General features: G+C 44.3%; 1 protein-coding gene across 3 annotated transcripts in view; it reads right to left on the reverse strand.

Annotated features, from left to right (window-relative positions):
• The window catches only part of DNAH14 (dynein axonemal heavy chain 14), a 368,675-nt gene that overhangs the window by 189,052 nt on the left and 152,807 nt on the right, over nt 1–26,816 (reverse strand). For all 3 annotated transcript variants that reach the window (XM_075595506.1, XM_075595507.1, XM_075595505.1), the window contains exons 35-38: nt 26,682–26,777; nt 14,515–14,686; nt 7,388–7,477; nt 420–545 (exon numbers count right to left, since the gene is read on the reverse strand). In XM_075595506.1, coding sequence (XP_075451621.1) covers nt 420–545; nt 7,388–7,477; nt 14,515–14,686; nt 26,682–26,777 — 484 coding nt within the window. The remainder of the gene's footprint in view (nt 1–419; nt 546–7,387; nt 7,478–14,514; nt 14,687–26,681; nt 26,778–26,816) is intronic.

Here is a 26,816-nt window from a genome sequence, read left to right on the forward strand (position 1 = left end):
CTGGTGGTGCAGTTTCTTAGAAGCTAGAAGACCCCCTGCTTCCAGAGACACTTAGCTCCGAGGGGGGTGTCGGTATCTCTTGCAAGTTTAAAGCTCCCAAGTCACGTGGGCCAATAGGGAGCCACACTGGATGATGTCACTGCTTCCTATTGGCCTGCAGGAGCTATGAACAGCGGCCATTATGTGATCCCTGCTATCCAAACAGAGCAGCTACCGGCACCTACTGCGGAGGAAAGTATCTCCGGAAGCAGTGAGTTCCCGGAGCTGAATAGGGTTAAGCGCCGTAGAGCCCCTGCTCAATCCTATGTTAAAAATACAAATATGTGCAAACAAAATAGCTCGCTTGGTTTGCCCCTTTAAATTTCCTTAATACATAACCCCTAAAAATGTAAAGTAAAAACAACGCAAAATATACTTACAGGTAAAGAACTGTTTAAAGAGCCCATGGGTATAGAAGGTAAATGTACTAAGGTTTTTTCCAAAATCTTTCTTACAGTTGTCTTTCCTCCTCCGGATGGACCAACCAACATGACTCCATGACGAGCCTGTAATTAGGTTGCAAGGATTGCATTCTGATTTGTGCAATTTCCATTTTATAGGTATGTACACATATTAATATATTAAGCAAAATGATGGGCAGGCTACGAAAATAGCAGACAATTGCAATGCTATGCAATGTGTTGAAGGCCTCCCTGGTTGCGTTAGGTTTAAATGCTAAAGGGTTGATTAATTAAACTCCAATTATGTCAATGCAAAGTCTGCCAGACACGGCAAGCAATTTGAGAGCGTTTTCACCGTGTTCATTCATTATCTATACATAAATGTGGCACAATATGACATCCCATTTGCATGTATGTATGTATATGTATATATATATATATATATATATATATATATATATATATTTATTTATTTATGTACTGCCATTAATGTACATCATGCTTCACAGCAGTAATACACGTGAAATAATCATATAAATACTAAATAATACAAATAACACATAATGGGAAGCATTGCTTCAGACATAAAAGTAACATTTAGGAAAAGGAGTCCCTTCCCAGAAGAGCTTACAATCTAATTGGCAAGTCTAATAGGTAGGTAGGAAGAACGTTTAGACATAGTAGGAAGGTTTTCTGGTAAGTGCGTCTGCATGGGGCCAAGGTTTATGTATGAGGTGTAAAGTATCAGCCACGGAGCTACTCCTATGCGAGGTGTGTTTAAAGGTGGGTCTTAAAGGTGGCTAGAGAGGGAGGGTGGGGTTTAAGGCGGGAGAGGGCTTTAGACACCAAAGGGGTAGAGAGAAGACTTCCTTGAGCAGAACACGAGTCAGGATGGTGCATAGCGAGAAATTAGGGCTGAGAAAGGTGGCTCAATGCTGAAGCAGGGATATCCTTAAAACCTGACCTGCTGGAGGGGTTTTGAGGACTGGAGTTGAGCACCACTGGGTTAATCTATTAGGTGGTATATAAATAAATGGTTCTAAAATAAATGTGTCACTCTGTCTCCTCCATCTACCAGCAAAAAGCTGCTTTCCCTACCTAAAGCAGGCTAGATTTCTGTCTGTGATTTTATGGACGATCTGCAAACATCATGAATAGCCCAGGAATATGTAATTTGCAGATTACATTATATTGCATAGCTGGATCCAAATTGCATAAAAAAACAGCCATTAGAATGTGATGAGGGCTTAATAAAGATGACAAGATGCAAATTCGTGAGAAAAACATCACATTTCACCCAGACATGGACTCCCTGTAGTTTAACCAGAGTGCCACAGTACTCCTGGAGTGATGCCGTCATGCGGCTGGTCCTTGGATAAAGGAAACGGAAGTGGAGGGAACTCTACTTCCATTTCAATTAGGCTGGCCGCTCCATCGGAGCCGTCAGCCGGAGCACCTCCAAGTAAATGAGCATCTACATACCAGCCCATGTCATAACTGGTATGTCATAAGGGTACAGAGATGGTTAATGAATATATATAATATTCCACTTGTTGAGGATTATTAGGGGTGATTATAGAGTAGAAAAGGGGGGTCACGGGGTGCTCCAATCTTATGACAACTAGATCAATAGTTAACAATCTTCATGGACTCCAATATAGCAGTGTGGGTGTAAAATGAATTGGCCTGTGAGTCACTCATAACAGCCTAAAGAATAATGTCCTCATAGTAATTAAGGCAGTCCAAGTTAGAGTACTCAACTATGATGGTCAAGTATGAAGAAATAAAATCCTTACCCACTTCTGTTGTCTGTAGGGGTCCACTGTGGCGTGCCAGCCATGAAAGAAATCCAAGTATAAGTAGAAGAAAAAAGCACAGGCGCACTGCCAGGGAGTCAGGTGGTGTAAAATATAGAATCCATTTAATTCAGAACATATCTGATGACAAACATAACCCCAGGGGGGGCAACAAACAACCTCCTACGCGTTTCGGACATGTAGGTCCTTTATCAAGGAGTGTGGAACATATAATAAAAAGGGCATCCTATATACCCCCAATAAATGAGGCTAAATCAAATCAGCTGGTAAAATTCCTTCAAAACTCCCCAATGCGCATGCGCGTAACATCACGGAGGGCGCCGCCGTCGCAAATGACAGCAAACCTTTCTTGGCGCGCCCCCCCGTGCTCAGTCGTCACGCGCATGCGCACCCACGAGAGGAGTACCTGACAGACCAATTCCAAAGCCCGGCTGCACAGCAAAACTAAAAACTCTGCCACAACCCTACCGCGCATGCGCGTGACGTCACGCTCACATGAGTGCATCAACCGACGGACACGCCCCCCGCTCGCCACGCACAGGTGCACATCAGGGAAGTACATAGAATGGGTAACTCCATAAACACTATGCAACCGAGTACTACTTTGTCTCCCAAGGTACGCCCCTCACGACCTCCCATAGGCAAAGAGGCGCCGCCACTGAGCCAATCAATGATTGGAAAAGGGCAACTAACACTCCCCCCTACTAGATGTCGCTCCTGACAGCCCCGGACGATCAGAGAATATAACAATTAATAAAAAATTGTAAATAACATATATCAACACTTTTTAATGAAAATATAACACCCAAAGTTACAAATACTAGGCCATAAAGTGCTAAAGCATTATATCCTATCCAAACAGGTAACCCCTCTCCATAATATAACATTCCACAATGAAGATATGTAAAACCACATTAGATAAATCTCCAAACAACACTTAACTAAAATTAAAAACAAGTACATAAATTCCAACCAGAGCACAGTGATATCTATATAAAGCCTATAGACACTATCATAAAATAAATGAAAAAATAGACTAAAGACATCCTATTGCTCTGGTAATGTATGCATCCTCCCTAGAGTATGCAATAGTGAACCTACAATGTTAATAAAAATTGCAATAGTAATACATACATCATTAGTTCATCAATATAATCAATGTGAATAATTCCTAGCCTTCATTACAAGTAAGTGACCATTATGTGGAATAAACAGGCACAATAATAATGATCGAATCAATATCGAATCTCAAGCAGAATAATATAGACACAATTTAATTCAAAAAATGGCTCAAGTTCCACTCAATATTCAGACCGCAGGGGGCTCTAGTTTGTAACATGAATATCCAATAAGCCTCCCTGGGGTCCAAAAAATTGAGCAAATCGCCTTTCCTCTCGTTCAAGAACACCCTTTCAATGCCCCTTACTGTGAAACCTTTTAGCCCTCCTTTTGCACAGGTAGAAAAATGCTTCGACACTGGGTGTGATTGGTCTAGTTTTTTAATTAACCTAATGTGTTCTAATATCCTAAATTTCAAGGATCTAGTTGTTCTTCCTACGTATTTAATTCAACATTTACACGTGAGAAGATATATCACGTATTGTGTATCACAATTAATAAAGGTTTTTATGGGAAATGACCGCCCGGACAGAGCACTTTCAAATTGGACTGAGGGTACCATAAATTGGCAGATTTTACATCCTCCACATCTGAAGGACCCCTTTGTAATAAACTTTCTAGTGTTAGTAGAAGTATTCACATAGCTTGGAGCTACAAAGGAAGCTATTGTCTTGGCTTTCCGATACACAAACCGAGGACCTTTTGTCACACATTTGTTTAGGCTCGCATCTAATGATAAAATATTCCAATGTTTGCGAATAATATTTTGGACTTGTTGACTACATTTATTATATTGTGTGATCATAAGTGGTGTATCTTTATCCATATGGCCTGATTGTCCTTTCTTATCCCTAGTCTTATCTTCCCCAATAGAACCAGTATGCTCTTGAACATTCAGTAAAGTCTCTCTATCAACCTTAGAGACCTGATCCATAGTCCTAGTCACATCTTTAACATTATAGCCTCGTTGTTGGAACCGTTGACTCAATTCCCCAGACTGCCTAGCAAAGCTCTCCTCCGTGGAACAGTTTCGCCTCAGCCTGAGGAATTGGCCTTTGGACAATCAGGCCATATGGATAAAGATACACCACTTATGATCACACAATATAATAAATGTAGTCAACAAGTCCAAAATATTATTCGCAAACATTGGAATATTTTATCATTAGATGCGAGCCTAAAAAAATGTGTGACAAAAGGTCCTCGGTTTGTGTATCGGAAAGCCAAGACAATAGCTTCCTTTGTAGCTCCAAGCTATGTGAATACTTCTACTGTACTAACACTAGAAAGTTTATTACAAAGGGGTCCTTCAGATGTGGAGGATGTAAAATCTGCCAATTTATGGTACCCTCAGTCCAATTTGAAAGTGCTCTGTCCGGGCGGTCATTTCCCATAAAAACCTTTATTAATTGTGATACACAATACATATGTGATATATCTTCTCACGTGTAAATGTGGAATTAATTACGTAGGAAGAACAACTAGATCCTTGAAAGTTAGGATATTAGAACACATTAGGTTAATTAAAAAACTAGACCAATCACACCCAGTGTCGAAGCATTTTTCTACCTGTGCAAAAGGAGGGCTAAAAGGTTTCACAGTAAGGGGCATTGAAAGGGTGTTCTTGAACGAGAGGAAAGGCGATTTGCTCAATTTTTTGGACCCCAGGGAGGCTTATTGGATATTCATGTTACAAACTAGAGCCCCCTGCGGTCTGAATATTGAGTGGAACTTGAGCCATTTTTTGAATTAAATTGTGTCTATATTATTCTGCTTGAGATTCGATATTGATTCGATCATTATTATTGTGCCTGTTTATTCCACATAATGGTCACTTACTTGTAATGAAGGCTAGGAATTATTCACATTGATTATATTGATGAACTAATGATGTATGTATTACTATTGCAATTTTTATTAACATTGTAGGTTCACTATTGCATACTCTAGGGAGGATGCATACATTACCAGAGCAATAGGATGTCTTTAGTCTATTTTTTCATTTATTTTATGATAGTGTCTATAGGCTTTATATAGATATCACTGTGCTCTGGTTGGAATTTATGTACTTGTTTTTAATTTTAGTTAAGTGTTGTTTGGAGATTTATCTAATGTGGTTTTACATATCTTCATTGTGGAATGTTATATTATGGAGAGGGGTTACCTGTTTGGATAGGATATAATGCTTTAGCACTTTATGGCATAGTATTTGTAACTTTGGGTGTTATATTTTCATTAAAAAGTGTTGATATATGTTATTTACAATTTTTTATTAATTGTTATATTCTCTGATCGTCCGGGGCCGTCAGGAGCGACATCTAGTAGGGGGGAGTGTCATCATTGGGGGGGGGGGGGTAGGGGGGAGTGTCAATCATTGATTGGCTCAGTGGCGGCGCCTCTTTGCCTATGGGAGGTCGTGAGGGGCGTACCTTGGGAGACAGAGTAGTACTCGGTTGCATAGTGTTTATGGAGTTACCCATTCTATATACTTCCCTGATGTGCGCATGTGCGTGGCGAGCGTGTCCGTCGGTTGATCCACTCATGTGACAGTGGCGCCTCGCGTGACGTCACGCGCATGCGCGGTAGGGTTGTGGCAGAGTTTTTAGTTTTGCTGTGCAGCCGGGCTTTGGAATTGGTCTGTCAGGTACTCCTCTCGTGGGTGCGCATGCGCGTGACAACTGAGCATGGGGGGGGCGCGCCAAGAAATGTTTGCTTTCATTTGCGACGGCGGCGCCCTCCGCGATGTCACGCGCATGCGCATTGGGGATTTTTGAAGGAATTTTACCAGCTGATTTGATTTAGCCTCATTTATTGGGGGTATATAGGATGCCCTTTTTATTACCCGTCCGAAACGCGTAGGAGGTTGTTTGTTGCCCCCCCTGGGGTTATGTTTGTCATCAGATATGTTCTGAATTAAATGGATTCTATTTTTTACACCACCTGACTCCCTGGCAGTGCGCCTGTGCTTTTTTGTTCTACTTATACTGTGATTATAGAGTAGATTACTATGCTCAACCTTGGACATCAGCATTTCCATGAATTATTATTATCTCCTTTATCAGACAGCAGGACATCTTGAAAAAGCTAGAACTCTCAGCCACCTAACACCTTCTGCCACACCTGAAATGTTAATTTAGAAATGTATGAAATGTATTATTAGATGGGGTTTACCATCTTTTCACATTTTGGCCGGAAAGTCTTTAAAACAATTTGGAAATCCCAATGACCATGGAATATTGGACCGTTCAATATCAGTCATTAGTGGATTGTACATGACTGAGGAGACACAGCTGTGGCTATTACTGATCAGGGCTCAAGTTCCAGTTCAGACTGGTAGCCATTATAACCCTTTGTTTGGTCTTATGATGTTTCAGGAATGGCACAAGAGCTGACACTCCAATGGTCCTAGTGATATTCCCAAATAATTATGTTTTCTGACCGTTTGGGAGGCTTTAACTATGAAGTATGAAAACAGGATGAACATTCAATAGATAAGTCATGTGTTTAGAAAAATGGATCATACAGAATAGGAATAAATTATACCCTCAATGTAACTGGCAATCCAGGGATTAAAATACCAGACTGGTTACAATAATATTCATTTGTGGGGAAAACCAACCTGCAAGAAACAAACTATGCAAGTATATATTCAATATTACAGATGTGTTGAAGAAAATCTTCCTATCTGGTATTTAACACACAGATGTAGCAGATGTTATTGCACTCGATGTCGTATTTATGCAGGACAGACACAATGAGACAGCGGGAAAAGCGCCCATTGTCTTAAATCAGCCACGCACAAAAAGGGGGCGGCCATAACACACTATTTAACTCGCGGGTGCAGTAACATCTGCTTTATCTGTAATAAGTAGATTCAAAGTACATATACCCTATAAATGGCCCGACTTCTGCTTAGCAACCCAAGGAAAACTATTCATTATGCAATGCACATCACACAGCTAGTAACTATGTAACTACAGTAGTCCCAGTTGTTTGATCGTATGCACTCACCAGAACCTGATTATGAAACTGTATGACTTTGTCCACCTGAGTCTCCCAGGGCTGCAATCCCAGCTCCTCTGTAGCTCTGGTTATTGCTTTCTAAGAGAAAAACGTAACATTCAGCACTGTATAACTTAAACAGAATATTACTTTAAATAAATGCTTATGCTTGTAATTCCAAGTTCACCTTAAAGTCTGTTAATGAGGCAGCAGAACCAATTAGAGGGAAAAAACTGCAAGCTACGTAAACAAACTTACGCTTCATAGTGCTGTAAAATCAGTTTTTTAAATGCATTCAGTTTCCCCACAGGTAGAATAAAGACGTACAACAGGTGCATATATAAGATAAATGAGAGGATTCTCTTTCTTTTGTATATTAGGAGATATTTTCAGGCAATGGAAGCAACCACATAGTTTTCAAAATTTTAAAAGACTGGGACGGTTTTTACAAAAAATGCAAATCAATGCTTTCTAAAAAGGACAAAGTGTAAAGTTTATGATAACATATGTACATATGTTATGCTACATAGGAAATAACGTATACGGTGTATCATCTAGTCGAGAAGACCCAGGTCTTCTAGAATAGTCTCCCAACAGATGTGGTAGACTGAAGACCCACACAATGAACCAGACCAAAACTGCCTGAGTGATATACAAGGTTACCCTAAATGTGAAATATAATCCGGGTTATAATTGGGTCAAACGTTTCACAGCGGGCAGGAAAATGTGCTCACTATGTTGGCCGTAATCTTCTTAATTCATCTGCTGGCAATTTCTGTTAGCCTTATTTTTTCTGTAACAACAAATCCCTGAAATTTCCACTGCATTATTTTTAAGCAGGTGAGGTAAGTTGGATACATACATTATCATGTAATTGTTAATACGCTCTTTTGTGCTGCAATTTAATAATACATATGTTGTTTAATGCACAAATGTAACAGCACAATCATTGGTTTGAAGCTTGAGCCATAAAGTATCATCCAACTGCGAAAAATGTCTTGTTGAATAGCCCCACTTAGTAAATATGGGCCAATATTCATTTCTCAAATAGCAGGTTGGCTTGGTAAACATTTAACCCATTCAGTCATAACCATAACATTTAACCCATTCAGTCATAACCATAACAATAATTTGTGTCAGAAATGTTTTCATTATTTAATTATTATTATACTGATTACTTTTTCAAACATTCAGCCATCACCAGTAGAGATGGGTGAATCCGCACCAGCCAGATTTACTTGCATTTCGCCCCCACAATCTGTTTCGCGGTGTAAAATTCCGCGGCCGGATTTGGTCGGTTTTAATCTGCACAGATTCATCAAAATCTGGCATTGCATGCAATCCATTAACGGATTTGTAGAATCCAATCTGCGGATGCAGCAATCCGTCGGTGGGAAAATATGTCATTAATATATATTTGCCTGGGTCTCAGGTCCCTGTTTATTATAGAAAAAACTATGCACTTAACACACAAAAATCTGTTGTAGCAAAATGTGTCCGAAAGTGTAGATTACTCTCTATGGAGTGTGCAACAGTTAATTCAGAGCCCAAAGCAATACTTATTAAATGTTTTAATAGATATGTAAATACAGTGCTTTGATTAAAGAAAAGGATTACAAGAACATACAGTTACAATAAATGCAGAACAGTTTCTTAAAATAAAAATGATAAAACATAAATCCTTAAACAGTACGTTACCATATGTCAGATCTTTCCCAGAGAGGTCACTGGTGTAGAAGCTGAAACTCATGTGTTTGATCCCAAAACGCATCTCTAGTTGAATTCTCGTTTTCATATTACCTTGCTAAGACTTGTGTACAATTTTTTTCCCCATTGAAGCCCACCCCTGTAATAAATCAGCTACTGGGTTGACATTTATGGTTTAAGGAAAAAAACTCTCCTAAAAATACGTTTAAAATCTTGACTCAATATATAAACACACTCATAATTTCATTTCTCTAATACATAGACAGACGCGAGTCATATCAATAGGTCCAGGCAAATTTGACTAATTTAGAAAGCCTAATTTTGACTAGCGGGCTCATAAATTTGAGTGACAAATGGATATGTCCCTGCCCACCTCCTAGAATTGAAGGGTCTGGCTTTATTGCATTCGTCACGGTGAGCAATGACAAAGATCTAAACATTATAATTTAGAATAGAGGTTATCACCTGATATCTTCATTTTTTTTTTATAAAGTCCTCCAACTAAGTGGTGACTTGTGTGTCACCCCTCTCTGTGATGCACAAGTGATCACCCAAGACTGTCACAGTTTTCATTGAATGTGGCTTGTTTATAAACATGCCAGGAGAGATATACTGTAATGTAATCCCATCTCAGGACAAACAAATGCCCTTATCTCTAGATTCTACCAAACCCATACGACACATATTCCACTTTGAGTGGGCCATCAGTGATACCCCTCAACTAAAGACCTCCTTGTAGATCTGCATAGGCCCAGGAAGGGTCTTCATCTCCATAAACCCAATATATTGTATATTTAAGACAAATGGTAACCACTTTTACCCCTGAAGCACCAGATTGATTAAAATACTTAATATCTCATGATATTATCATGACTATCAAAGAAAGAAAAGAAAAGTTTGTTTTGGGGCAGTCAAGATGTTTTCATCCAAAGCACATTCTTAAGCATGGAGGTCACCTTAGAGTAGACTTTGCTGATATTTTTAGTGCAAGAAAAGGAAGATGCAACACAGGCACAAGGCTCGATACATCCAGTTATATGTGCAATTGGTACTGACAATCTCTAAATAGAAAACTAGTGCACATGGGAGAAAACTTGACCAGCAGAGCCCTTATACGCCCTCATAAAAACCACTATGACACAAAAGATGGGATAAACATGGCCACAGCTTTATTAAATATACATACAGGAAGGTTCACCCATTCTCACCAAATAGCTTCATGATCCCTCCTATCATGACTCACTCCATATTACATTGGCCACCCACCTAGTCAGATGTCCACACAAAACCTACGGTCATGCATGCCTGCTGCCCTTGGTAAGGCATGCCCCAATAATATAATCCAGGGCCACCCATGGATTCCATAAACTGGCTTAGACTCACCCCACAAAAATATAATTGCCATTTCCATAGCTCCTGCCAAACCCAATTAGAAAAATATAACCCAATATCTAACCCCATTCTTCCCAGATAACCCAGTAACCTCCCATTCTAACTCCCTGTGTCCAACTGAAAACCCACCCATACTAACCACACATTTTTCATAGACCTATTCAACTTTCTCCTACATCTCTCAATACCTTACACACTCCTAGCTCCCCTCTAACGCAACCTTTGCACCATCTCAGACCAAACTACAATTAAACCCCCAAATTTACATTTTCTTTTTTTTCTTCCTTTATTTATTTTCCCCATATGAATATGTACCACATTATACATCTACATATATATATATATCTATATATATATATAGATATATATATATATACCTTGAGAAAGGGTACACTGCCCGAAACGCGTTGGTGTGGTGCTTTTGGGCCTGCCTAGGGGCTATGTTTGATCCCATCATGGAATAAAAGTTTTTCTTTTTAACTTGTGGGCGTCCTCCTGCTTTTTTTGGCAGTGTGCTGCCCTCTTTCTACTACTTCCTCCACAGATAAGGAAAATATCATCTATATACTTAAAGTATGTGATGATATGTCCCGTGAATGGCGTGTCATTGAGAATGTGGGTCTGCTCGTAACTGCCCATAAAAAGATTTGCATAAAAAGGGGCCATGTTGGATCCCATGGCTGTACCCATTATCTGTAAGTACAATTTATTTTCGAATTTAAAGAAATTTTTATGTAGGATAATATCAGTGAGCAAGAGTAAAAATTCAGGCGATGGGCCTGGATAATGGGCGTTGTTACTCAAATGACTCCTGATGGCATCCATCCCTTGTTGGTGTCTTTAATGTAAGACTTCATTTTTGTCACAATAGGTTATAGGCAGAAATCTACATACTGCGAACTTGGATGGCACAGTGAGCCCCTTGTAAATATAATGGGGTGGAGATGAGGTGGATTTATGAATTTTAGGTAATATGTAAATAACAGGCACAATGGGGAATTCTTGTGTAAGGAATCTCCCTGTATCTCCACCTGTTGTCAATGCCTAATTTGATAATAGAGTCTATTTCTCTCTTAAATGCGGCAGTACGGTCTCCTGGAAGGATTTTGTAATGGGCAGTGACATTGAGCTGTTTCAGTATTTCTCCTTTATAATATGTATATGGCATTATAACGATACCAAAAAAGTAAAAGCAGAAAAAGGGGGAGCAAAGGGACAAATCAACGGCAAATAACACGCTTGGTAAATAAAATCACACCTCGGGCACAATATGACCTGTCAGAGTGGAGTGGAGGATTGAATATAAAATATATAAAAAGTATTACTTACACGGCCATGTGTAAGTACAGTACAGGCCAATAGAAAGTTCTGTGAGAATTTCTAAGAAGAGAAGTCTTCTGTTCCTAAGCACAGAACACTTCAAGATAATCTCATGGACTGCACTGTCCCACTGGGCACCTCCTCACAGCTCCCCCGAATGATCAAGGGGATAAATGGAGCGTATTTCAGATAGGCATAAACATTTATTAATACAATAGCAACCAATGTACACTCACATATGTAAAATGTCCAGAGCAGCTGCACTGCTGACCGCCTGCACCCTCGCAGTAACAGAGCTCCCGCCCTGCGTCCAGTGGGAACAAACTGCGCAGTTCAAAACTGGGTGCTGGGGCAGGACTACGGAAGCCTCTCTGGGACATTCCTCCTCACGATTAAGAGCAACACGTTTTGCCGATTTTACCAAATCCTCTTTGGGAAAGGACAAGTGATGAATCAATCGAAATGCACCAACTTTTTCTCAGGTGCCACCGGAAGCGGTAAAACCTTTAATTCCAGTTTAGCCACCTCTACGTGCTCATAAACTGATGCAAAATTCCTCCTACACTCCTGGGCCTTCCTCCTCCAAAAAGGGGATTCAGAAACCCTCTTCGAAGCCTTTTCTGAGGAAAACCTCTGTCCCCTTATTGGGGTAATGGTCTAGCCATTATTCCATTTTGTCTAAAACCACCGGTGTCTTTCCCTTTCTGACCAAAATCCCTACCGTAACCTCTTCCACCCATTCCTCTACCCCTCAAAAAACATCTTGCTGCCATATGTCCTCCACCACACACCCCACACTTGTTCCTAAATTTACACCCCAGCTCCTAATCACATCATCCCTCATTAAATGCCCGATACACACCCTTCCGGACCTCCGTCAACTCCCTCGAGTGCAGGCTGACGCCGCCTGACCCCCCCCCTTTAAAGGGCATAACCATTTGCTTCACTAGCAAAGACATCCATAAATCCATGTACTAACAATCCCATGTCATATGCCTATGTATTGCTAACGTCTGATAAAAACCCTCGTCATACTTCTACCAAACCACACCTGCCACTGTCTTATATGCTGACCAAATCGTGTTGAAATACTTAAACAAATGTGAACAATGCAGGGGATATCTCTCCCCAATCATGCCTGCCAAAATCACAAATGCCTCCAAACAATCCCCAAACGACTTTGGAAACTCTCTTACCCAAAGTCCTTCTTTCCTGTGATCCTTCCCCTCAATATTACTCTCTTCCTTATACCCTGGCCTTAAAGTAACCAGATCAATATACTCTCCCTTCCATATATTTTCCTTCACCGCAACAGACAAATACATACTTAAAGGACTTGCCACACATGTATAAGCATCATACATACTCCCCCAAAACCTGGCATACCCCCTGTTCTCCCCCTCGTGCCCACCTACACCCCGCATTTTAGCTGACTGGGCAAAACCCGCATGCCCTCCCATCTTAGTCAGCCATCTGTCCGGTGTAGCCTAAACTTGATACACCCTGCACCTGAATTTACTAAATTAACCCGACTCCCCTCAAAATTCTCCCTCTCGAAGTAACCGTCAGCTTTACCAATAGCTTCATGACCTGTATCTGCTCCCAACTGCTCCAACAAACCTTTAGCTTGACAACATTTGCCTTGACTGCTCCTCGGCCCCCATCTTTCTTCTGTCAGCCAAAAACAACTTGGCTTCTGCCCCTGCAGTAACCCAGCCACATATCTCAAAAATCCTGTCGTAAATGTAAATCCACACCTGCCCCGCACCTTTCACAGTGTCAATTTCACATCTTGAAGGTGGTCTAGATTTCCTGCCTCTAGATCCTACCCCTCCAGCTGTATCTTAGACCCTTTACCCATCTGACACCATCCTTCCTCATCCTAAACATCCAAAACCACCTGCAGCACCTCCAATGCATCCTCAGATCTGCCAAAAGCCTTTCTGCTGTCCTGTCCCTGCAGCAATGATTTTCTTCTTCCATTCTTATTTGGATGGGTGGTTATCCCCTCCCTTAAGTAGCCTAAGGCCCATCCCCCTTTAATCAACATTAACTGCCTACTTGAGTGCTATACGGCCTCCGCTGGTCATGTCCACCCCCTCTTAGCTAAGGGAATTTCTGGAACAAAGTACATTAATACAGGAAGCACCAGCTTTGTTTCAAATTGTCTTAATACACAGAGCCCTGAATCGGGTTTAGGGGCGTAAGAGCAAAACATACATTACTGTACATTATTCAATTATACAATAAGGCTATATATTATAACTGTCATTTTTTATACTTAGTTGTTAAAAGACCAGAGAGAGACCTTAACACTGGTTTTGGACCACTTGGGTGCAAAACTGCACAATTATACAACTTAAACCACTTAGTAATACAGAATGGAATGGTTATTTTGCTCCACATACACAGTAACTCAGAAGCTCCTACAATTGGACTAGTGCTGCAGACTATCTTTGTAAATAAAATTATTACAGTAAGCTGATGTTATTCAATTAGCATCAACCTGTGAGGCTATTTTTACCTCAATTTTGTTTCTGAGGGAACCAACAATATAGACAATGTACAACAGCCTGTACAGTACAGGGAAATTAAATGCAAGTAAAATACTGTAGTTAGTCAGTCAGGCAATCTTATTAGCATTTGCTTGGCAAAAATTCAGAGCTAAACACCCCGCCCATCCCCCCCCCCCCCCCCGCCGACCCCCCTCCACGAACCTCTAGTCTCTTGGTGTTCGGTTTTGGAACTATTATTCCTGGAAACAGATCAACCATGATGTTTTCAAAGAGTGGAACGTCTTCAGCCAAAAACTTAGGCAAATTGGCTTCTTTCAATGCACAAATTATTATCAGCGATTCATCTTTTGGAGTAAGCCCTACATCCTTCTCTCTGTAAGGGAGAACACAACAGTCATGACTTCATGCTTAATACTACTGTAGTGACTGTAAAAAACAGTAAATTAAATTAGAGATCTGTGTAGCAAGGTAAAAGTGGTGTACATTTGGGGCAAAGCTGCGTACCACAAGTATCAAAGAAAAAAGTCCTATTGCTCCTTTTGTATCTAAAGCCCTCTCCCACCTTAAACCTTTCTCACTCACTGCCCCACACCTCTGGAATGCCCTTCCGCTCAATATCCGACTAGCACCCTCTCTATCTGTGAGGACTCTGGGATCGCGGCACCCGCGCCCTGGTGCCTCCTCACCTTCATTAAACCCCGCTGCCGTGGCGCGCGCCCCTCGCTGGCGTCACTTACCTCCGGCGGCTCTGGGGGTTCCCCGCCGTCCTCTGCGTTCTCGCGCTCCTGCGGGACCTTCCCTCTCTCATGCGGCTGCTACCGCTTACGAGCGCGCGCCCGTCTCTGTTACAGAGCACGCGCAGGACTCTTTTAATTTATTCACTGCTCCTGCAGTGAGGCTCCGCCCCCAACACATACACAAGGATCAATCAGGCATAAATACCACTCACCTGTATCCTCCTTTGGACAGCCTATCCAGGACAGCTCCATGCACTCCTCCAGGCCTGCCTCCTCTTCCTATTGGTCAGCCACGCTTTATATTGCCTGTCCTGTCATTCAATCATTGCTCGACATAGTTTCCACTAGGATCACTATTCTGGCATTCTCTCTCATTCACTCAGGTTACGACTTGGCTTGGCGGACGTCTTTCTCTGGCTCTCGATCCCTTGCTTGGACAAACGACCTTCCGGAATTCTCCTATCCCTGACCTTGGCTAAAACGGCAACGACGATGGCACTTCTACACCGGTACCGACAAGTATTGCTAGCTAAACGTCACCTGGCCTGGCAGCGCCAAAATCACCACACTCCGGACACGCTCCTTTTGCTGTGGGTGCGTGTCCATATACGTTCCTCACCTCAGTAGAAGGGACGGGTCTGGTCTGCGGGCAGTACCGGCGTAACACTATCCACTATTAAGACCCATCTTAAAACACACCTCCATAACAAAGCATATGGGTAGGTCCGTGGCTGATACTATAAACCTCATACATCGACCTTGGCCCCTTGCAGATGTATACAAAAGACGACAGAGAAGCCCAATGCTACATCCAATATGACAAAAATACACAGTAAAATACTTATACTGTATATTCTCTTGAAAAAGGGTCATTTAGTTTAACCCTTTGGCCAAAGCATTGTAAGCCACGACAAGGCAGACACCTGTACTTACAAGAACACCTTCATACTCTCTCTGTACATTCTTCCCACTTCCCACTTAGATTGTAAGCTCTTCGGGCAGGGACTCCTTTTCCTAATTTTACTTTTATGTCTGAAGCTCTTGTTCCCATTATGTGTTATATTATTACAGTATGTCACGTGTATTACTGCTGTGAAGCACTATCGTATGTACATATATGGCGCTATATAAATAAAGATATATATACATACATACATATTGCTTTCAATTAGATTTTCTCTTTGCCAGATTTGGAGAAATTGTCCTGGCTTAGAATTGTACTACATTTGCCTGAATACATATATCGATTTGTTCCACCTTGGTGGTAGAGGACTTTGTGGAGACAACGATAGACACAGCTTTTGCCTGGGTGGATACCACGTGCATCTGCTGGGTGTGTAGCTGCATCCGGCTACACCCCATGTGGTGACAGGGTGGCAGTTAGGTCTTTGTCTCCTCCCCCTGGTGGATCCAGAAGTCCCAGGCATTGTAAATGGGGCACAGCTATGGCTTTCGCGCCAAGCCACACAGACGTTGCAATTGCAGAGCTTGCATTCTGCAAACTATGCACGCGGTTCTACCGATGTTGACCTGTATCCTCCTTTGGACAGCCTATCCAGGACAGCTCCATGCACTCCTCCAGGCCTGCCTCCTCTTCCTATTGGTCAGCCACGCTTTATATTGCCTGTCCTGTCATTCAGTCATTGCTCGACATAGTTTCCACTAGGATCACTATTCTGGCATTCTCTCTCATTCACTCGGGTTACGACTTGGCTTGGCAGACGTCTTTCTCTGGCTCTCGATCCCTTGCTTGGACAAACGACCTTCCGGAATTCTCCTATCCCTGACCTTGGCTAAAACGGCAACGACGACGGCACTTCTACACCGGTACCGGCAAGTATTGCTAGCTAAACGTCACCTGGCCTGGCAGCGCCAAAATCACCACACTCCGGACACGCTCCTTTTGCTGTGGGTGCGTGTCCATATACGTTCCTCACCTCAGTAGAAGGGACGGGTCTGGTCTGCGGGCAGTACCGGCGTAACACTATCCACTATTAAGACCCATCTTAAAACACACCTCCATAACAAAGCATATGGGTAGGTCCGTGGCTGATACTATAAACCTCATACATCGACCTTGGCCCCTTGCAGATGTATACAAAAGACGACAGAGAAGCCCAATGCTACATCCAATATGACAAAAATACACAGTAAAATACTTATACTGTATATTCTCTTGAAAAAGGGTCATTTAGTTTAACCCTTTGGCCAAAGCATTGTAAGCCACGACAAGGCAGACACCTGTACTTACAAGAACACCTTCATACTCTCTCTGTACATTCTTCCCACTTCCCACTTAGATTGTAAGCTCTTCGGGCAGGGACTCCTTTTCCTAATTTTACTTTTATGTCTGAAGCTCTTGTTCCCATTATGTGTTATATTATTACAGTATGTCACGTGTATTACTGCTGTGAAGCACTATCGTATGTACATATATGGCGCTATATAAATAAAGATATACATACATACATATTGCTTTCAATTAGATTTTCTCTTTGCCAGATTTGGAGAAATTGTCCTGGCTTAGAATTGTACTACATTTGCCTGAATACATATATCGATTTGTTCCACCTTGGTGGTAGAGGACTTTGTGGAGACAACGATAGACACAGCTTTTGCCTGGGTGGATACCACGTGCATCTGCTGGGTGTGTAGCTGCATCCGGCTACACCCCATGTGGTGACAGGGTGGCAGTTAGGTCTTTGTCTCCTCCCCCTGGTGGATCCAGAAGTCCCAGGCATTGTAAATGGGGCACAGCTATGGCTTTCGCGCCAAGCCACACAGACGTTGCAATTGCAGAGCTTGCATTCTGCAAACTATGCACGCGGTTCTACCGATGTTGACCTGTATCCTCCTTTGGACAGCCTATCCAGGACAGCTCCATGCACTCCTCCAGGCCTGCCTCCTCTTCCTATTGGTCAGCCACGCTTTATATTGCCTGTCCTGTCATTCAGTCATTGCTCGACATAGTTTCCACTAGGATCACTATTCTGGCATTCTCTCTCATTCACTCGGGTTACGACTTGGCTTGGCAGACGTCTTTCTCTGGCTCTCGATCCCTTGCTTGGACAAACGACCTTCCGGAATTCTCCTATCCCTGACCTTGGCTAAAACGGCAACGACGACGGCACTTCTACACCGGTACCGGCAAGTATTGCTAGCTAAACGTCACCTGGCCTGGCAGCGCCAAAATCACCACACTCCGGACACGCTCCTTTTGCTGCGGGTGCGTGTCCATATACGTTCCTCACCTCAGTAGAAGGGACGGGTCTGGTCTGCGGGCAGTACCGGCGTAACATTATGTCGAGCCCACAAGACGCAGACCCGACTGATGTGGACTCTATGATGACGGCCATGTACCAACAGATCCAGGCCTTAACGGATCAAGTGACTCTCCTCTCCCAACAGGTACAGGACCGTACTCTACAGGCACCACCTGCGGCTGCGCCACCGGCGCAGTCTGACTTAACTTTCACTTCATCCTCAGTTCCGAAGATTCCGGCTCCGAGGCCTTACGCAGGGGACCCCCACGCCTGTCGTGGTTTTCTCAACCAGTGTGAGATCCAGTTCGAGATGGCTCCGCAGTTGTATACCACTGGCCGGAAAAAGGTAGCCTACGTATATAGTCTTCTCACAGGTAACGCATTGGCGTGGGCCTCCCCGATCTGGGAATTACACCCTGATATTACCCGAGATTACGCGGCCTTCAGACGAGAATTCCAACAGGTCTTCGACACCCCTGCACGTCAAGAGGCTGCTTCTGATTCCCTGCTGGAGCTTACACAGGGACGTCGGCCTGTGTCTCAATACGCCTTGGAATTCAGAACCATAGCAGCTGAGACTCATTAGGGTCAGGAGGCTTTAGTCTCCGTCTTCTGGAGAGGTCTATCGGATTCCCTGAAGGATGAACTTGCTTCTCACCCCAGGCCAGGACTACTGGAGGACCTCATCTCCCTGGCCAATCGTATGGATCAGCGTCTCCAGGTACGCCGCGCTCAGCGTCAGCATTCCCGGTCAACGCCTTTCCGTGCTTCCTTTTCCAGGTTCTCTGCTACCCCGAGACCCGTGTTCTCTCCGCTGCCGGCGCTGGAGGCTCCAGAGCCGATGCAACTCGGGGTCCAGGAACCTCGGACACCATTACTTCAACTTCGCTCTACTGGAGAGTCGTGCCATCATTGCGGATCTTCTGAACAGCGTACACGTAACAATCCACCATTTCCGGGAAACGACTAAACCCAGTGAGTACGAAGGGGCGCTCGCTGGGTGCTAAATCTCCTTGTCCCCCTCTTGAAAGGGAATTTCCCAAAAGACTGACCATCCCCGTCTCCCTTTCAGGGCCGACTTTCCGCACCTCCACGGCAGCATTTATCGATTCCGGCGCAGGAGGAAACTTCATGGATCAGACCTTTTCTGAACAAAATCAGATTCCACTTTCCAAAAAGAACTCTCTCGTTGCCTTGGTTGGGATCGATAATCAGCCTCTCACTCCGGCTTATATCTCCTTGGAGACCGGACCTATCACCCTTTCTACTCATTCGCACAAAGAGACCCTGGGCTTTGACGTTATTCACGCCCCAGGAACACCGATTACGCTCGGCTTGCCCTGGTTACAGAAGCATAATCCACTTATCGATTGGGTTTCTTCTAATCCTATTAACTGGAGGCCAAGGTCAGAGAAATCTTCCGTGTCTACCAAGCGATCATCATTCCTATTAGGTAACGCATCCAGTTCTCTGAGAGAGTTACCTTCTCCGTACGCAGAATTTTTGGACGTTTTTAGCAAGACAGTCTGAGCTCCTACCCCCTCATCGCTCCTACGATTGTCCAATTGACCTGGTACCTGGTTATACCTTGCCTAAGGCCAAATCTTACCCTCTCTCGTTGCCCGAGACGGAAGCTATGGACGAATATATTCGTGAGAATCTCAAACGGGGCTTTATACGTCATTCCAATTCTCCTGCGGGGGCCGGATTCTTCTTTGTCAAAAAGAAGGATGGTACTCTCAGACCATGCATTGATTACCGGGGTGTGAACCATATTACGGTGAAGAATCGTTACCCACTCCCACTCATCTCCGAACTCTTTGACAGACTTCAGGGGGCCAACCTCTTCACTAAACTGGACCTTCGTGGGGCATACAACCTCATCCACATCCGTGAGGGCGATGAATGGAAGACTGCCTTCAACACCCGTAGTGGACACTACGAATATCTTGTGATGCCCTTCGGGTTGTGCAACGCACCAGCAGTTTTTCAGGACTTCATCAATGACATTTTTCGGGACGTCCTCAATCGCTTTGTCATTGTTTACCTGGATGATATCCTCATTTTTTCTCAAAACTTACAGGATCATATCATTCACACGAAGTTTGTACTTTCACGCCTCCGAGAGAACCGGTTGTTTGCTAAAATGGAGAAATGCAGTTTTCATCAGTCCACCACTGCCTTTCTCGGATACATCATCTCCAACAGAGGTTTGGCCATGGACCCAGAGAAACTGAAAGCCGTCGTGGATTGGCCGCAACCCAATTCCCTCAAATCTATTCAACGGTTTTTAGGTTTTTCTAACTATTACCGGAAGTTTATCCATAACTTTTCTACCATTGTCGCTCCTATCACAGCACTAACCCAAAAAGGTGCAGATCCTTCAGCTTGGTCTCCTGAGGCACTCACGGCATTCGAAACACTGAAACAAGCTTTTGTCTCTGCTCCCATCCTTCGACACCCAAACACTAATTTTCCATTCACCCTAGAGGTTGACGCTTCGGATTGTGGGGCTGGTGCGGTTCTGTCTCAGAAATTTTCTCCCCAGGATAAACTTCATCCTTGCGGATTTTTCTCCAAAAGATTTTCATCGGCAGAGAGGAATTATGACGTGGGCAATAGGGAACTTTTGGCCGTCAAAATGGCTCTTCAAGAATGGAGACATCTTCTGGAGGGGTCAAAAGAGCCATTCATCATTCTTACGGACCATAAAAACTTATTGTACATTGAGAATGCCCGTCGCTTAGGTCCTCGCCAAGCTCGCTGGGCGTTATTTTTCTCTAGATTCAATTTTGTTCTCTCATACATTCCCGGCACTAAGAACGTCAAGGCGGATGCTCTCTCCCGGCAATACTCTTCTGAAGAGAGATCAGAGAAATCCACTGAGTCCATCCTCCCTAAACAAAGAATCTTAGCAGCCGTGGCATTCAAGAATCTTGAGGAGATCATCAAGTCTCAAGAGAACCTCCCGTCCGGTCTTGTGGTTCCTAAAGACTCTTTGTATGTGGAACCCAAATTTATCCCTGAAATACTGGACTGGGGACATGCCGTCCGTTCGGCAGGGCATCCTGGATTCAAGAAAACCTTGGATCTCATCCGTCGTACCTTTTGGTGGCCCAATATGGTTAAAACCATTCTGGAATTTACACGGGCCTGTCCGGTATGTGCGCGTAACAAGATTCCTCGTCAGAAACCTCAGGGTCTTCTCTTACCTTTACCTATTCCGGAGCGTCCCTGGTCCCACATTTCGATGGATTTTATTGTGGAGTTGCCTAGGTCGAATGGCATGAATACCATTCTTGTGGTAGTGGATCGATTTTCCAAGATGGCACACTTTATCCCTCTGAAAGGATTACCCTCCTCACCCGCCCTTGCGGATATTTTTTCCAAAGAGATTTTCCGGATCCATGGGATTCCCACATCCATAGTGTCCGATCGGGGTTCCCAGTTCGTCTCCAAGTTCTGGAGAAATTTCACCAAGAGACTAGGTATCTCGTCTTCCTTTTCTTCTGGATATCACCCTCAATCCAACGGACAGACCGAGAGGGTTAATCAATCCCTCGAGAAATACTTAAGGTGCTTCGTCTCTAATTCTCAGGATGACTGGGCAGAATTACTTACCTGGGCTGAGTACGCATTCAATTCTTCCAGGAATGAGTCCACTCACGAGACCCCCTTCTTTATCAACTACGGATTCCATCCGGCTCGCCTACCTATTACCAAAGAATCCTCTGGGGTACCAGCCGTGGACGAACATATTGCTCTCCTACAAGACTCTTGGTCCAGAATACAATCTGCATTACAAAAAGCATCCTTGACATCTAAAAATCAGGCTGATCGTCACCGTCGTCCGGCACGCGAATACAAACCCGGGGACAAGGTTTGGCTTTCATCCAAGAACATCCGTCTCAAAACGCCTTCCCTCAAATTGGCTCCTAGGTTCCTGGGTCCCTTTTCCATTTTGGAGCAGGTTAATCCGGTTTCTTTTCGACTCCAACTTCCTCAAAGCATGAGAATCCCGAATGTCTTTCACACCTCACTTCTCAAACCTTTTATCTCCAGTAGCCTCTTTCCGGACCACACTTCTAAACCAGATCCTGTGATGGTACAGGGTAACGAAGAGTATGAAATACAGGCTCTACTGGATTCCCATCTTTCAAGAGGTAAAGTCCACTTCTTGGTCCACTGGAGAGGTTTTGGACCCGAAGAGAGGTCATGGGTACCCCTGAAAGATATTCATGCTCCAGGACTCCTCAAACGCTTTCGAAAGAAGTTTCCATCAAAACCATGGAAGGATCGTCCTGAGGCCGATCCTGAAGGGGGGGGGTACTGTGAGGACTCTGGGATCGCGGCACCCGCGCCCTGGTGCCTCCTCACCTTCATTAAACCCCGCTGCCGTGGCGCGCGCCCCTCGCTGGCGTCACTTACCTCCGGCGGCTCTGGGGGTTCCCCGCCGTCCTCTGCGTTCTCGCGCTCCTGCGGGACCTTCCCTCTCTCATGCGGCTGCTACCGCTTACGAGCGCGCGCCCGTCTCTGTTACAGAGCACGCGCAGGACTCTTTTAATTTATTCACTGCTCCTGCAGTGAGGCTCCGCCCCCAACACATACACAAGGATCAATCAGGCATAAATACCACTCACCTGTATCCTCCTTTGGACAGCCTATCCAGGACAGCTCCATGCACTCCTCCAGGCCTGCCTCCTCTTCCTATTGGTCAGCCACGCTTTATATTGCTTGTCCTGTCATTCAATCATTGCTCGACATAGTTTCCACTAGGATCACTATTCTGGCATTCTCTCTCATTCACTCAGGTTACGACTTGGCTTGGCGGACGTCTTTCTCTGGCTCTCGATCCCTTGCTTGGACAAACGACCTTCCGGAATTCTCCTATCCCTGACCTTGGCTAAAACGGCAACGACGACGGCACTTCTACACCGGTACCGACAAGTATTGCTAGCTAAACGTCACCTGGCCTGGCAGCGCCAAAATCACCACACTCCGGACACGCTCCTTTTGCTGCGGGTGCGTGTCCATATACGTTCCTCACCTCAGTAGAAGGGACGGGTCTGGTCTGCGGGCAGTACCGGCGTAACACTATCCACTATTAAGACCCATCTTAAAACACACCTCCATAACAAAGCATATGGGTAGGTCCGTGGCTGATACTATAAACCTCATACGTCGACCTTGGCCCCTTGCAGATGTATACAAAAGACGACAGAGAAGCCCAATGCTACATCCAATATGACAAAAATACACAGTAAAATACTTATACTGTATATTCTCTTGAAAAAGGGTCATTTAGTTTAACCCTTTGGCCAAAGCATTGTAAGCCACGACAAGGCAGACACCTGTACTTACAAGAACACCTTCATACTCTCTCTGTACATTCTTCCCACTTCCCACTTAGATTGTAAGCTCTTCGGGCAGGGACTCCTTTTCCTAATTTTACTTTTATGTCTGAAGCTCTTGTTCCCATTATGTGTTATATTATTACAGTATGTCACGTGTATTACTGCTGTGAAGCACTATCGTATGTACATATATGGCGCTATATAAATAAAGATATACATACATACATATTGCTTTCAATTAGATTTTCTCTTTGCCAGATTTGGAGAAATTGTCCTGGCTTAGAATTGTACTACATTTGCCTGAATACATATATCGATTTGTTCCACCTTGGTGGTAGAGGACTTTGTGGAGACAACGATAGACACAGCTTTTGCCTGGGTGGATACCACGTGCATCTGCTGGGTGTGTAGCTGCATCCGGCTACACCCCATGTGGTGACAGGGTGGCAGTTAGGTCTTTGTCTCCTCCCCCTGGTGGATCCAGAAGTCCCAGGCATTGTAAATGGGGCACAGCTATGGCTTTCGCGCCAAGCCACACAGACGTTGCAATTGCAGAGCTTGCATTCTGCAAACTATGCACGCGGTTCTACCGATGTTGACGGGAACCATGCTCCGACTTCAGAATCCTCCTCAGGGACCCTGAATTCTCCTCAGTGCATGCTTGGAGTTCCATCTTGGGGGTGCTATATTGCAAGCGGCCACACCGGTTGACATACTCTACATGCACTGTTATCTTCCCCAACTGCAGGTGGGTAGTCCCATCTTAAAGCGGCCACACCGTTGAGCAATCTACCACCCCCTGCGCATTCTAGGACACATTATTTGAGCACACGCTTGCAGTCCCATCTTGGGGGTGCTGTCTTTCAAACGGTCCACACCTTGGGCATCCTACAACGTGTACTCGGCTGATACCATGGGTTTCAAGCACATCTCAGCCTTTGAAATGAAGGGACTTGGCTCTGATATAGTGAGTTCAGGCACCCCTCAGATATGCAAATTGTTCCAGACAAGGTAACGAACAGCCCTGATACAGTGAGTGCCCCCATTCACTTCTCAGGCAGAGGTGGGCTTGCAGTCGTGAGCTGGATGCTTCCCACATAAGGCGTGTAATATAGTGCACGCAGGTGCGCTACCGTGCGCGCACGTGTCAATTCGAATTGGCGGTGTCCAGGCCTGGCTTTCTATACTTCAGCCGCGCGTGCGCATGGCAGTGAGCGGTGGCGCCACGTGATGCTGCCAAGCCAATCACAGCACGGCTATTACTGTGACGTCTATAGCCACGCCCCCTAGCCGCACACACCACCGCTTACAACATATAAACTAAACGCACGCGCAATGCCGGGCGCACGCCCGCACGCGCACCAGTGCCTATTATATAACAAGTCTTAGAGAGCATCCACGCTTGCAAGCAATGGGAAGACATGGCTCGGATACAGCGACTGGCTCTCGCTTCTTTTCCAGCATATATTCCCTTCTTTGGCTGTCCCGATTACTGATCAGCAGCGCCTCCAAATGTAACACCTTTCCCCTCCTCCTTATGGGAGATCTGCATGCTACATGTATACCCGGTGTTGGTTAGCTCACCTGCTGTAGGCCAGGAAGCCTGAGCCTCCGTGGATGGTAGTGGGAGTATCAATAGGACAGGCTGGTACTTCATCAGTGCAGCGCCTCCATCCTGTAGGGAGCTGCCGGAGGCAGATGGTATTCCCTACAGGAACCCCCTTTTCCAGTAACGACACAGAAATTTGGAAAGGTTCACCTTTTATGTGGCAGGCCAGGACCCGATTCCTTCTCTTGCAAGAGAGGTACTTCATACACCCGACAATCATGGAACATCTTCCCTCGCATCTTGCATTAATGTTATTCCCTGACTAGGTCCCCCAAGGGCTTGAGGCTCTTGAGGCTATTCGCCACCCCATTACCCCCTGATGGAGTAAGACAGATACCGCCTCACATCCTGGATTCGTCTCTCTAAACTTGGGTCAGGAGTCTCTTATATACCTGGGGAGAGGTTAGTGACCCTTACCCAAACTGGGAATGTGTTAGAGGAGGTACTGGTGTCACACCATACTACGTGTGAACCCCTAACACTCCCCCCAAAGCATGACGTTCCCAACTGCCATCCAGCCTGCACCTGGCTATGGCAACAATCTATTTAGTGTGCCAACAGACTCTCATCCTTGCCCATGTGAAAGGGATTTAACCCTGACACTGCCGGCACTTACCATGACTTACATGCCAGGCCAAGGAACACATAGCCAGGGGCTCTAGGCTACACAGTATAAGAAACAATACCTATAACTTTTAGTTATTGTTAATTAAAGCCAAATATACATTTGCAGCCAGTAGAGAGGGAAGGGGCCAACATAATGCATAATATTTTGGTGCAAGACCTAGGGTGAAAAGACTGAAGGAGTCATTTATCAAAGTATCTTGAAAAAAAGAGGGTAATAAACTACACAGTGTGCTCAACCTAGTAATAATATAAGTGATAGTGAGTGACACCACACCTAACTGTGATACACTAATCAATAAACGTGATAACAATCCCAACCCAACCACTTTGGGACTATGAGATAGCAGCCTAGGAACAATACAAAACAAATCTATCCAATGATTTGCTACAAAATTATGAGACGATATGAGAGAAAAGTCCTGGCGCAAAATATCACAGAAAAGCAACGATGAAAAATACCAGTCCTTCCTTAAACAGGGGGAGGGAAAACAGGAAGTGAAATCCAAGCTAGTTCTGATCTCACTGCACCGTCTTTCCTCTGTGAAACTTTCTTAATACTTCGTGGTTGCGGTATTCTGGAAGAATCGAATACAGAAAACCATTGCGCAGTATCTTCTGGGTAATAGAAAATCTCTCCCCCCAGCTACTACTATCATTGTTTTTCTGTGATATTTTGTGCCAGGACTTTTCTCTCATATTGTCTCATCAAAGTATATTATTGTAAATCCTTTTAAGACAAATACAAATAACAATGCTAGATTAATAAATTAATACCTACCGATGAAGTCCTGTGTTCGGTCGCCCTGTCTTTGCTTTTCCCGCTACGGCCTCCTGCCCCGCGCCGCGGCCGTTGGTAATTTTGCCTGCGATTTTCCTGTAATTTGAGAGGGTAGAAAAAGGAAATTTAGCGTTG

This window comes from Ascaphus truei, chromosome 4 (assembly GCF_040206685.1).
Source record: "Ascaphus truei isolate aAscTru1 chromosome 4, aAscTru1.hap1, whole genome shotgun sequence".
Classification (NCBI taxonomy): domain Eukaryota; kingdom Metazoa; phylum Chordata; class Amphibia; order Anura; family Ascaphidae; genus Ascaphus; species Ascaphus truei.